Source organism: Diadema antillarum, unplaced genomic scaffold (assembly GCF_040938485.1).
Source record: "Diadema antillarum isolate AM-2024a unplaced genomic scaffold, OU_Dant_1.0 scf00000097, whole genome shotgun sequence".
Lineage (NCBI taxonomy): Eukaryota > Metazoa > Echinodermata > Echinoidea > Diadematoida > Diadematidae > Diadema > Diadema antillarum.
In genome coordinates this window covers 1949892-1963731 of record NW_027270986.1, presented here as the reverse complement: position 1 = coordinate 1963731, position 13840 = coordinate 1949892, and the positions used below count along the sequence as shown (strand labels likewise).

Here is a 13840-nt window from a genome sequence, read left to right as displayed (position 1 = left end):
CAAGGACTTGCCACCAATTACCCTTCAGTGCTGTTGGCATGGCCTCCTCTGACTTTTCAATCCACTGGTATCACTTCATCTAGAGTTCACAGGAATGTGACCTTGAACGTAACAGATATGTTCACACAACATCTGTAATCTTCAAAGTTTTAAACTTCGATGATTAACCTGTAGTTTAAATCTACAACGCACACCCACATGACGCCTAATCTTAAAGGTTTACCATTTTGAACAGCTTCGCACTTGCTGATTTATCAAACCAAACGCCCTGAACAAATTCATACATGCAGTGCTAGCAATAAACCCATAATGTGGGACAGCACAGTAGTGTTCAACATGCACTCAAGGTTGACCCAGAAGCTTTATTGGGGCACTAGGGTTCGCAGAGAGGTCATGCTATTAAACTTTTGAGCTCATTGATCATCGTGTCCGAAAGATGCTGCACTACGAGCCTGGACCCAGACGGCTCGTGGATAGAGCATAAACCTTACACTCTTCTGGTTCTAATCCTCAATTTGTAAGATTGCTTTAACATTCAAGTGTGTCAGAAGGCTTAAAAACTATGAGCTTATATCGTCAAGGATTTAAACTTGGAGCTAATCCTGATGTTTAGAAATGGTGTGTGAATGTAACCAATGACTGGCTGGGATCATCAACAGCTTCTGGGTGCAAGCGTAGGGCAACGGATACGTTTCATAAGAACACATGATTACAGGAACAGCTGTGTGCCATGTGTAATCAACACAGATTGTACAAAAATCTGACTGGTATTGTCTTTCACACCTACCTCTACTACGCATTTACACAAATACACTCATCACTCTACACTGTAACGTAGCCACTATCTTACTTCCCATCCCCCCACCCACCCCACAAGTTGAATGTCATGTAATTGATACCACAAAAACAATACACATCCTGGTCCATGATATGAGTCAAGTGGAAATCAGGCAGTACAAGCAGGACATTTGGCTCATTCATATAGTCTTGAAAAAAAAAAAAAGAAGAAAGAAGACACACGATGAAACTAGATATGTTGCTATGGCGACTTGTAGGCCTCCTCTACAGTACATGGTATTATTCTCCTATAAAGTTAATACAACTGCAGGTCTACAGTGCATCTTGCCAGTATGAGAAGACACTTTCACATTATTGGCAAATGATCACTACCTACCTACCTACCTTGACCTACACTGTATGACCCTGACTGTCCAGGAGCACCCACGATTGATAAGTGCAAATTTGTCCACTCACACAGTATGTACAAAGTATAAATTATGCCATGGTTTCCTCTGGATACCTCAAACAGTTCTTGGGTTAATTCGTAGTCCACAAAATTGATTATGGACAGATGGAAAGAAGGACAGACAGACGGACAACCGGAAAATATAATGCCTCTGGATAGATTTTGTGGTAGAGGCATAAACATGAAAGAGAGCAGGAAGAAAAATCACAAAGAAGAGTCCGATAAAACCATAATCATTATTTTTTCTTTTAATTAAGAAGCATCTTATCTCCTTGTTTTCTACAATGCAAACAGATCTCATCGAAAAATTCCACCCAAATGCAAATTTTCCTCGATCTTTAGTACTTCCAATGGCAACATGTGTAAGGAAAGACTGGTATGTTTTCCATTGAGGAACCTCAGTTGTCACTATTAATATTTGAAAAACATATTATCCAAACAAAGGGACACAGCATTTTGCTACTTCATGAATTTATAAGCAAGAACCAGTATTAGACATTTTTTGAGAATGAGCTCCCTCCGCTCCCCCCCCCCCCCAAAAAAAAGAAGGAAATAGCAGTTTGCTCATTGCATGTTATTCTGCACTTTAAATACATAACTTGGTACTGTATACGCTGTTATTTTGCGTACAGATAATTTCGTGAAATGTTGTTTTTGCGAATTGACACAAATTCATTGTTAAACTTGTGGTACAACTGTGATTTGCTAAATTCAAGAAAATTAAACCCTCATGAAAACAGCTTATTACAGTAAATCTTTGATTTCAGTTTATGAGAACATTTTATAAACATGCTTCTTCATGGCCTAAATCTCATACTTTTTCCTATGCACAAATTATCAGTTTCAAGATCACAAGGAAAACAATGTGTGTGTGTGAACAGACCTCCTGCTTAGCATCCTCTGCAAATCAAAGCAGAATCATATCAAACGGAATGTTCTGTCCTTGGGACAGCTAATTTACTCACCCCTTGGAACTGGGATGCACCGACCATCTGCTCCACGGACAGGCTGTGCTGTGGCAAAATCGCACTCCACTATAACACAGTTACCAGCCAGCTTCTGCAAAGAAGAAAGCATAAAATACTCTAAATATTTCATTTCTCATGCAAAGCACACAGTCCTTTGACTTGTTACTGACATTATATACATGAAGGGTTATATCATTCCCCCTGATTTCGAAAGAGGTACACTGTTTACTCTTTCATTATGCTTGAACAAAATGTAATTTTGTGGCACTAACTTCATTAAAAAAAAAATAATTGTTTGCAGTAACATCATGATGTCTTGTAGTGTTCTTATCCACAGATGGTGGCATCAAAACTTTAAAAATTCATTAACATTTGAAAAGATTGTCTCATTTTCCTCAAACTTCATTGCTGTGTTGCTATGTGTTGTACTAAAATTGCTGCATTTACCCAGTCCATTTGGGAAAGTTCCATTTGTGGAAACTTCCCCTTTAAGAGAGCAGCAGGAGAAGACATGACCCTATAAACCTACACAGAGAAATCAATAATATTTTATCATGGTCTGATCCCATGGAATACTTTACTGCATTTATAAACTAAATAAACTCTAGGTCATTGCAGCAGTTTAGAAGTAATTCTAGACGCACTTCCTGTATCTAAACACCCTGTGTTTTTTTTTTCATTTTAATAGCCAATCACTTGTGCCATTGGTATTTGTCTTGTATTTACTTTGGGGCCTTTTCCTATCAAACTTGATAGGCTATACTTGGTCCCCCGCAATATGACTATACTATGATTTGAAACTGTTACGGTTGATGTTTTCATGTGGAAATAAATGAAATGAGACTATTGATTTTGGTTTAACATGTCTAGGGGTTACAGTCTGATCTCTAAGCTGCAGCCAGTCTCGTACCTCTGCGAGCCAGGAGTACCTGCCGACCGACCCCACTTTCCCGTCCGTATTGATGAAGCCGCCAGAAGCCTCCGTTGCCGTGTACCACTCCACGATCCTTTGAATGTTGAACCGCCTCCTGAACTCCTCCCAGATGTCTGAGCCGAGACCATTGCCGTAAGCCATCCGCAGCGTGTGGTCATACTGCCCATCGTTTGCTTTCTATGGGTTAAGAGTTGGCCAAAATTTTCTCAATTTCTTTGTTGAACCTGTTTTGTTAAGTCCAGGAGGATAGCTGCAGAAATTATCACCATTAACAGTAACAACTCAAAATTCCAAATTTGTGACTTACATTTGACAGAAACTTATACAGGAAGTTTTGAAATTCATACAAAGTCACAAAGAAATTTCACAAAGTTACAAATTTACAACAAAGAAATGCAGGGCGAGAAAGAAACAGAAGCTCTGCAATCTTCTTTTAAAATATTGCCATTGCAATTTTTACCTATTACAGAGACTTTCCCATCCAAGCAAACAGAAGGCTTACAATTGTACCTGAAAAATTTCTTTCCTTTTTTACTCTACCTCACAAAGAACAATAAATAGATACACATCAACACTTATGAGCTTCAGAAATGTACACTGTAGGAGCTACACATTGTAAATATGTACTGTGTTTCATTAAAAATCAACATAGTTCATTGCCACTGTAAGAATCCCGGCACCTGCCAAGATTTTGTTTTTTATTTTTGTATCTTTTTAAACAAAACTACAACAGTGGTTTACATTGATTCAAACACAAAGTCTGCATAACAAACTTTGTAGCAAATACAGTGTAGAAGTACCTTGGTAGTTCATATAAACTTTTACTCCATGCATATCACTTGTAAGATCAGCGGATGTCACCAAAAATATAGTAATGCTTTATCATCCATACACTCAATTGGTACACTGTATGCTGATGGATGGTACAAGGTGATACGAGATACACAAGTATGCAGGTCAAATTCTGGATAAAAGGTTGTGCAAGTAGACTTTGCATGTGTCGAACTTGTGCACGGGTAATAAGAGCATAGAATGCTACCTATCAATGACAGTTTAATGTTCATGTCTGTTATCTCATGATGAAATTTCTGTCAACACTTATAAATCTACCAGTGTTCAGTCCACATAAATATATGTAATGGAAACAGACCTTTGCATGACCTCAATATAGTATGATGCCCTATGTACACACATTTATTAAGTCAATGTTGTACAAGGGAACATGGTACAATGGAAGCCCTTACACAGTTTGAAAGCCTTAATGATAAATACAAAGTACGAGTTATACGTCAACTATTCCATTTCCATGTGAATGTATATTATGTTAATGTTATTGTCACTTTCATTTGGCTGAATAAATGATAATACATGATAGATGATAATGATAATAAATCACTGACTATAAAAGAACACAAACAAACCGTAGAAAGCAATGTGCCTTTGCTGAAAAGAGTTTCAAAAGCGCTTATAACTCCAGTGACATAGACTTTAGAATACAGAAAAAACTAGAAAAGCACTCTGAGAGCACAGACCTCCGCCAAGCAGCTACTTTCCACCGATGATCTTGCTCTTCCTAAAGAGTTATTTCTCCTCTCTCCTCTCCACCAAGCTGGGGAAAAGTTTTTGGGCTCTTCCATAGAGATCAGTGATTTCCACCAAAAGGTATCACATGCTGAAAAATAGCCTGATTTCTCAAAAATAGAAGCCTTCATTACGTCATAAACCTCAGCTGCGCGGCGCAACTCGCCCTACAGAAACTACAGCAAACCTCAAAAACACACAGCTTGAACTCCCAAGTTCATTGACCCTACCTGTCAAAATATTAAAAATCCTTCATACATTCCCAAAATTTTTTGGATCACTACCAAAATTTTATCATTTGTTTAACTTATGTCATTCTCAACTTTTCCTCTAAGTTTCACCCAAATCCGTTAACTACTTTCTGAGTTATTTTGCAATCGGACAAACAAACAAACAAACAAATGGTAACGAAAACAACCTCCTCCCTTGACAGAGGTAATAAAATGATCTCAAGGATTTATCTTACCTCAGGCTGAGCAAGGAGATACCTGCAGAGCTCTCCAATGTACAGGAAGACTGTGGCCTTGTGCTTGTGGACATCATCCCAAAAACGTGAGGCAGAGAACTTTGGGGCCAGTGCAATGGTACATCCTGGGAAGTATACGAATTTGAGCATCTATCACTTAGTACCCTTCTTTCCCTGACACACATAAACTTTTTCACATGGCTAAACTACAATTAAAAAAAAAAATGTAACAAATTTCAAAAGAAGACATCAAACACTCAATATGAAATCAATACAAGGTTGAAATAATTTTGCAGCACAGATTTTCAGTGGAAAGCTGCAGATGATGCATAATGAATAGAAATGAATACATGTCTAAAGCAATCAAATAAAATCTACCTCATAAATTCACACTTTATATGCAGTATAATGCTGTACATACTACTTTGTACAAATGACAACTTCTACTTCTTCACATACTTTAATCTGAGGTCCTCAAAAAGATTTGCTTTTAAAGTCAACTTGAAATTAATCTGTTAAAGTCAGTTTGTCCTTGAAGGCTGAAAAACATCAGCTTTCAACAGCAAATATAGAACAACTCAGGTTGCTACATATATTAAAGCACTTTCCCGATTGCCCAGGGCAAGTGAAAATAAAATTTGGGCAAGTGTTTTTGAACAATAAGAACAAAAGCTTGCCCGAATTGGGCAAGTAAAAAGTTTTGAAGCCATTTTTTTCCCACTTATTTCCCCCAACAAACCCACAAAGTCCACCAAACAGAGAAGCCCAAGTTAATGGCTGTTTAGTGATGCACTACACTTTATATCTCATACATTGTATTGCAACTTCTGGACACTTACAATGTACGTGAACAAGCCTAAATGCAATGCAACGGCAACACTTGATCAGACCAACTTCAATACTCCATTGCATGCAAATCTATTGTGATTTAAGCCCGTAATTGACTTACATGTGATTTATCTTCTTAATATATTTTGGACCTTTTTTTAGGCAAGTAAAATTCATATTCGGACAAGCGTTTTGCAGCAAATTTGAAAATCTGCTTTCTTGACTGGGCAAGTGGTAAAATAAAGTTATGAAGCACCCTGCAACTTCTGTTACTTTTTCATTTTTCATTTTTTTTTCATTTTTTTTTTCATTTTTTTTTTAGGTGCAATACCCTGTTTCCAGTTGCCTGAGCAATATGAATAGAGCAGTCTGGTCATTGTTAAGCAGTGACCGTGAAAATTGATGGTGTGATAAAAATCTGCAGTGATAGAGTAGTTGATAACCAATTCTACTCTGGTGGTTTGTGAATTAAAACCGTGAACTTGCGATGAGTTTGTGATAGGGGGCTGCCATTGAAGTGCCACTGAGACCATTTAAGTTTGCTTACAAGTGCTTGTGACACCTTTGGAATCAAGAGCTACTGCCTTCAAATATATTCTGCTTTTAATTGTAATATAATGTCACACAATTTTCCGCACAGTGATGATACAGAATACATGAAGTGTGGTTATGCATCATAGATGATTAAAAAGCTGACGTTTAAATACAAAAACTATATTTCCAACATCATTCAATACAATATTAAACTAACAATGCAAATATATCCATTCAGTATTTTTCTCTCCCCTGGTGATTTTACAGACATTGAATCATTTGATCATCAATATTGTGCACTCTTTATCAGCTTTTCACTAGTTCTAACAAAAAAAAAGAAAGAAAAGAAATCTTGTTCAAAGTTTTATAGTACATCCAGGATATCTGCCAGTAGCCTTCCATTCTGATCAATATTAGCCAAACACAAATTTTCAAGCATAGCTCACTTGCCAAATACAATGTATGCCTATTAAAGTGGGATGTATCTTTCCTCAAGCCCTCTCCTTGACCCCGACGTGGGACATAAAGTTTAGTGGTACCTGAGAGGATTTAAAACATTATGACTGCCCATTCCATATGTTACAGCATACTATTTCGGTCAAGGGTACACAATACTACCAGCACAATCCTGATCACATGTTTGAAATAACTATAACTGAACTCAAGTCACTCTTCAAGATGTTGCTTCTGGTCTGTATTAAATTTTACACTTTATCACTTTATGATGGACTTGGTGGCACAGCTTTTTTTTTTTTTCTTTTTTCTCATTCTTTCATTCTTTCTTTTTCTTTTTTTTTCTTCCACACTCTCTCTTTCTCATGACATTTCCATTCTCACAATGAAAAGTACCTGCACAATTTTCTTCAACATTTGTATTTTTCTTTCCCATATTTCAGCCAGCCTGAAAGGGACGACTTGGCATACAGCATACTGTATGACTTGTGATGCACACCAGTTTACATCTAGGTATACCTACATAGCATCTATGACAGATAGTGAAGTTGCACTAGACAAAAGTACTGTATTTCTGCATGTTCAGTGTTTACACTTTAATTTCACTATGAAGTAGTTTTGAACAAAGATTACAAGGGGTGAAACTTCCTGAGGTACAAAATGCCAGAGGGAAATATATCGAAGGTTGAAAATATAAAAATTTTACCGGTATTAAGAATATCACTTCTAGGTAAATTTCACTGCTTAGTATACAATTTGTTTATAAAAATGCCAGAGGATAAAATACCCTCACAGCTTTATTAAAAAGATTTGAAAGAGCTACAGTATACTGTCAAAACACGGCTAAGATATAAATTTTCAGTTTCCTATGACTACGCCTGGTGTTTCATACATTGTATGCAGCACCTTTAAAAAATTGTGATTCTGAGAAAAAAACTGGTCTTTTTAATCTCTTAAACTTCACATTGTTCTTTAATGAATGTTCTTAATACAGATGTTCTTAATACAGTACAGGTGTATTGTCTCACATCAAATCACAAACAAGTAATTTTAATAGTTGCATAGCATACTTTAAAATCCAAACGAAAATTTGAACTACTTTCAAGAGCTTTGCACCAAAAATAACTTTTTGACTCCATACAGAAAGCTCAATTCCTTTGCAAACAAAGCTTTGTAGTATGGAAGAATAAATAGAATACATCATTGATCATGTTCAAAGCCATGTAAATGCTGGCACAGGCTGGTCTGAAAATACATGTAGACTCTATTTTCTTTAAAAGCTAGTATACCATGAAATCTTAGCTCCACAATAAGGCGGGCTTAAATGTTCCACAAGCATTAACCTTTAAGATACGTTTCAGCAGCCTTTTTTGCAATGAAGTATGTTTGTAGGGAAGATAAACACAGTGCAAAAAGTGCACAGACAAGTTCAAAGATGCCCAGCCCAAACCACATCCATACCTCAATCATAAACGGGTATTCCATTGAGAAAATATTGTAAGTGTAGACACTGATTCGATCTGCCAACAACATATGTGTAGCTATGCTACACCTATTGCTATAAAACAGGAGTATGCAGTGATCCATACAGAAAGAAGTGCAAAACAGTGTCTTTACTATCTACAGGTCAAGAGACAATCTTCAGAACTGTCTGGTCTGAGCGGAAACTATGTTTGAAGAAAACTGTTGAACGGTCAGGCCAGAACTTTGCAAGGGGGATGGGGGATGGGGGGGGGGGGGGGGGGGGGGCCAATGCGACCAACATCCCAATGTGACCAGCTTGTCATTGCGTGTCAATAATGTGTGTGTGGTTTGGTGCAATTGCGGTCACAATACCTCTGACACAAATTTTTGTAACACACGCCCTCCTTTCACCCTACAAAAATTGTAGTTAATCAGGTGATCACCGGGAGAATCAACGGGGAATCACATGAGGAACATCCGCGAGAAATTTCTTTCATACTCGTGAGCGAGCTTCCGCTTGTATTTCTCTTACCCGCTCGTCTGCAGTGCAAGAATGTACACGTTATGGCATATGCGAAAAACGGTCCGCAAGATGCGATTGGTATGCTGATCTATGCCGTTCATCTGAGAGTTTCTCGATGATGTAGGTGCCTCAGTGAGATCTCGGGGGACACACGCAAGTTTACCATACGTATGTTATGATCCAACATGGGTGAAATTTCTGAAAAGTTGTGTGGCACTTTAACTACTCAGGAGTTTTTGTGATGCCTTTCATGCTACAGTATCATCCAAAGGATCGTGGGTAAGCTTGGGCGACATTAAAATGCCAAGCGTGACAGAGGCATATCAAAGCATGGACCTGGGTAGGGATTTGGTAGCACAGTTTTGTTTGCTCAGTCAACCACCATGATCCTCTAAAACAAACAAGTATTAACTACTGAGCAAGCCTCCCCTTGACATATAAAGCCGCCTGTTATTATATCTTACTATCTGACTAGTGCCACATTATCAGTAATTAATCTGGGCATGCTATATAAAATGCAAGATTCCTGCTTGACATGAGGGGATAAATGACATAATAAAAGCTCATATATCAAAAGTTACATTCAGAAGACAAGCCCTAACCTCCAGGTTAGGAAACCTCAAGGTTAAGCTCTTGCCCCCTAAACTTCGACGTGCGTCCACACGACGAATCTTAACCTCGAGGTTACGAAACCTCGAGATTAAATTCCTGCCCCTTTGAGTGCGTTGATTTTTGTGTCCACACGGTGCTTAACTATGAGTAGGGACCCCCCCGGCTCGTGGTTAGAGCGCTAACCATAAGATTTCTCGTGGCTCTTAACATCGAGCTAACCTCGAGGTTAGCTAACTACGAGTGTGTCTTCACGGTCCCTAACTACAAGCTTAACCTCAAGGTTAAGGCTTGTCGTCTGAACGTAACTTAAGTCTACCTTATAATGAAATACCTGAGGCATTTCACCGAGTGTGAATGAATGACTGCCTGCATGTTCTAAATAAAAACATGAAAATGTACATGATTGTTTGCACGTTACTTGATTCTAATAGGATCAATTGACAGCATTACGAATCAGTGATACATCACAGGCTCTGGAAAACAATATCACTACATGGTAGATAAATTTGAATTGCACTTAACACTCCAGCTGACTTTGAACAAAAGATTTGTAACACAACATCAGGCTATTCAACAGAAAAGGTTGAAATCCTGGTCAGACATGATATAAGAAAGCTATAGAATTTTTCCTCAGTTCTTTGAAGAAAAAAAAATCAATAATGGCTGCCAACACACATGCAAAGGAAGAGGCAAGGATGTTGTTACCTGACTATATCACTGATTTAAAATTACACAAACACATTACAAAATCATGCTTAAGTTCAGGATTTACCAAAGGTCTTTCAATCTTTTTCAGACAGTGTACCTTTAGCTAACTCAGTTATCACACCTAGGTTATTGCAGCACAATTAAGAAAATTGTTGCGAAGGATAAAACTTTCACGTTCATTTTAATTTCATGTCAAAGAGCAACTTTTGGGGAGATTCGCATGGAGTTGATCATCACATCATCTCCGATATCAACACATCATCTACGGTAAAAAAAAAGTAAAATTAAATGCAGTTGCTACTAAAACACCATTTCCTGAAAATATAATGTAAACTAAAAATTCTACATTTTCTTTATTTTTAGGGCTGAATTTGATAGAGCTTTCACCATTTAGTGGCCTGATACGAACATGACATCCAACTTGTAAAGCTTGTTATTTATGAGACAATGCAAAATCAAAGTTTTGAAATGGAAATGCAAAATGGGACAAATGAGGAATTCTTGCAAAATATTGTACAGTAAATGTAAATCTGTATGCAGTTGGCTCAGCAGTCTGCTGTTATGAAAATGATGCAAATAGCTTAGTTGCAGGGAGGCATTAGGATTATTACTGCATAAGAAGTCACTTGACACACCCACAAAAACGTGACTTTCCTGCATTGAACGTTCTCATTGCACTTACATTCACAAGAAACAAATGCAATGAGGGGAAAAAAGACACAATCTGGTCCAAGAATTTTATGGCAAAGTTCCAGGTAGTTTTTGGCATGCATACATAATGTACGGATGTACACTGTATAGTTGCCTATCAGGAACAGGGAGGGGCTGTTGGGTGATTGTGTGACAGTTAAAGGGGACCTCTGGAAGATTTTCAAGCTTTTACATTCAAAAAACTATAAATAAGTTATACTGAGTACAGAGTTTCAGAATTTATAGTGCCTGGCATGAGAAATAATAAGGTTTCAAAATTTACAACAAATTGCAATGAACATGGATGATGACGTGGCAGCCTCGCTATAAGAATGCACGAATTGGGGCTCAAGGAAGCAGAACAAAAGAAGAAGTCATGCATAGATTCTACACAAGTGAACTTATGAGGCAAGTGGTATTCTAATGGAATTACACTGAGCACTACATTTCTGAAATATGTGAGGCTCCTTTGTCATCAACACTGTTCAGTGTAATTGGTTTACATTTTTCAGAGTACCGGTACCTGGTATTGGTTTCTCTGCTCAAGGACCACAATAAATTCTACAACTCTATTCATACAAGTACAGGGGTTTGATTACAATCATGGGAGGTATCTGATATCAAGATAATCCATTACCAAGGCTACCATTGACCCAACTCCAAATCAGAACAGGAAACTGTGAGTGGGTGCAGACTTGCAGGTTCAAGGGCTCCAGAGCTTGGTATATGATGACAGTGTCTGTGTAGTTTGGTGTGCACATCACACACACACAGGAGGTGGTCCCTCCCTGCATGCACGAAGGAGGTTATACTTGTATCACACACCCACCTTGCACACACAATATGATTAGTGAAAAACTATAGTTGCACGGACTTCAATTTATGAACTGGCAAATCAAGTGCTTTTTAAAAATATGTGAATGTATGCCACTTCATTGATTGACATTGTGACATAGAGCTACAAGTTGTACAATTGTACCACTTGGGGGGGGGGGGGGGGGGGGGGCAAGAACATGAAGTTGTCATATCATTTCACACAAAAGGGAAATGAACTACATGTAGCAATCTGCAAGTGTTTGAGATACTTCCATACCAGGAAAGGATGAAAAGTAATGTGACTGCTGTACATATGAACGAAAATTTAATTCACAATGTTTTTTGATGAATTTAATTCACAATGTTTTTTTATGAATTTAAGTTGACTTCTGTTCTGAATCTGTTTTAAACCTACTACAACATGTACATTATACCACTATTGGGCAAGTCCAAGATGAGGCCAAAAAAAAAAAAATTGTTGCATTGGCGTAACCCGCCCGACCCTAAAAATTCCGCCGACCCCATGTTTTTTTATTATTTTTTTTGCTATCGATATCAAATATATTGTTGATTGCGATCGCGATCGCACAAACCCGGAAGTGGAAACAGCTCTGGGGATATCGGATGTACGAGGGAGTGATCTAGCGCCTCGCATAAGCCTTCCTTGATCAGTACGTCATCTGTTTCCAACACGGACGCGTACTCTAACAAGATTTATTCAGTGTATACGTAGCATTCAGACTGCAATGTATTGTGCACAGTTTTGCCATAGGTTTCTTGTGTGGAGAACTTACACGAATCTGTATATGTGGGACTGTAATAGAGATCGCCGTGTGCGATGAAAAGATCGTACATATGGGTCAATTTGCATCTATCTTATCTAAGTCAAAATAGTAAAATATGAAGTGAAAACATTCAGGATAGGGATTTCAACATCTTTAAATTCTGTGAAGGGGTATAATTCCAGTAATATCGGCCTCATAAATGATTTGTAGAATAGATGAACACAGCACATTCGGTGCAGCAGTTGTAACTGTTTACTGAGCTGAGCACGAGTTTTACACGTAAAATGCAGGTAGCAAAAAAAAAAAAAAAAAAAAAAAAAAAAACCGCCCGACCGACCCTATTTGAAAACCTCATGTTACGCCAATGCAACAATTTTTTTTTTTGGCCTAAGGTCCCCTCAGAAGGCAAAATTTCATCTTTGCTCAATATTGACATGTTTGGTATCATTTTGAAGCTTATGAGTTGAAGTTTTGATTTCCATGGACGAAAAAATTATATTATGTAAATTTATGCAAATTTCAAATGTGAAACACAGCGTTACGTATGGGACATTTATAAAAATTCATATTAATTCAAAGGAAAGCAAATGATATTTGATTGTTATGTGGACATAAGAAGTTCATCAAATAGTTTAACTTGGTATGAAAATTTTAATAGGGATAATGCACATGATTATGCAAATTAGCTCGTGTCCTATCATGAGATGTCCCATACGTAACAAATTGAGGTCATTTTTTTAGGTTTATTCTGAAATTGCTAAGGTTATATTAATGCCCTTTTGGAAAGTTCTAATTTATTGTTTAGAGAAATTAAATACCATAGAAAAAAGAAAAAACAGTAAAAGGAATATTTTTTATTAGGCATTGAAATAATGTTACGTATGGGACATCCTCATACATAATGCATGTGAATGCATGTAGCTAGCTGGGAAGGTCTCTCAGTACACAAATGGTCAATCATCCTGAAGAAAGCATCCCAACATTGTAGCTACTTTTTGAATTATAGACACTTTAAACAATACATGTACTTGACTGAACAATTTCCAGAAAGGGGGAGGGGAAAATGGCAAAATACACAATGAAAAATCAGCATTAAAGGGATGGTATACCTTTTTTGTAGAAATGGGGATTCAGTTTTCAACATTTAATGAGATGATTGGAAACCAATTATGTGAATTACTAAAGAGCATACAATCCTAAGACTAGAGGAATTCAAAGTTTAGTGATTGAGA

At 37.5% G+C, this 13840-nt stretch overlaps 1 protein-coding gene across 1 annotated transcript in view; it reads right to left on the bottom strand.

Annotated features, from left to right (window-relative positions):
• LOC139718599 (long-chain fatty acid transport protein 2-like) overlaps positions 1 to 13840 on the bottom strand; it is a 46521-nt gene that overhangs the window by 17118 nt on the left and 15563 nt on the right. The window contains exons 5-7 of the mRNA XM_071630065.1: positions 5196 to 5320; positions 3125 to 3325; positions 2212 to 2305 (exon numbers count right to left, since the gene is read on the bottom strand). Coding sequence (XP_071486166.1) covers positions 2212 to 2305; positions 3125 to 3325; positions 5196 to 5320 — 420 coding nt within the window. The remainder of the gene's footprint in view (positions 1 to 2211; positions 2306 to 3124; positions 3326 to 5195; positions 5321 to 13840) is intronic.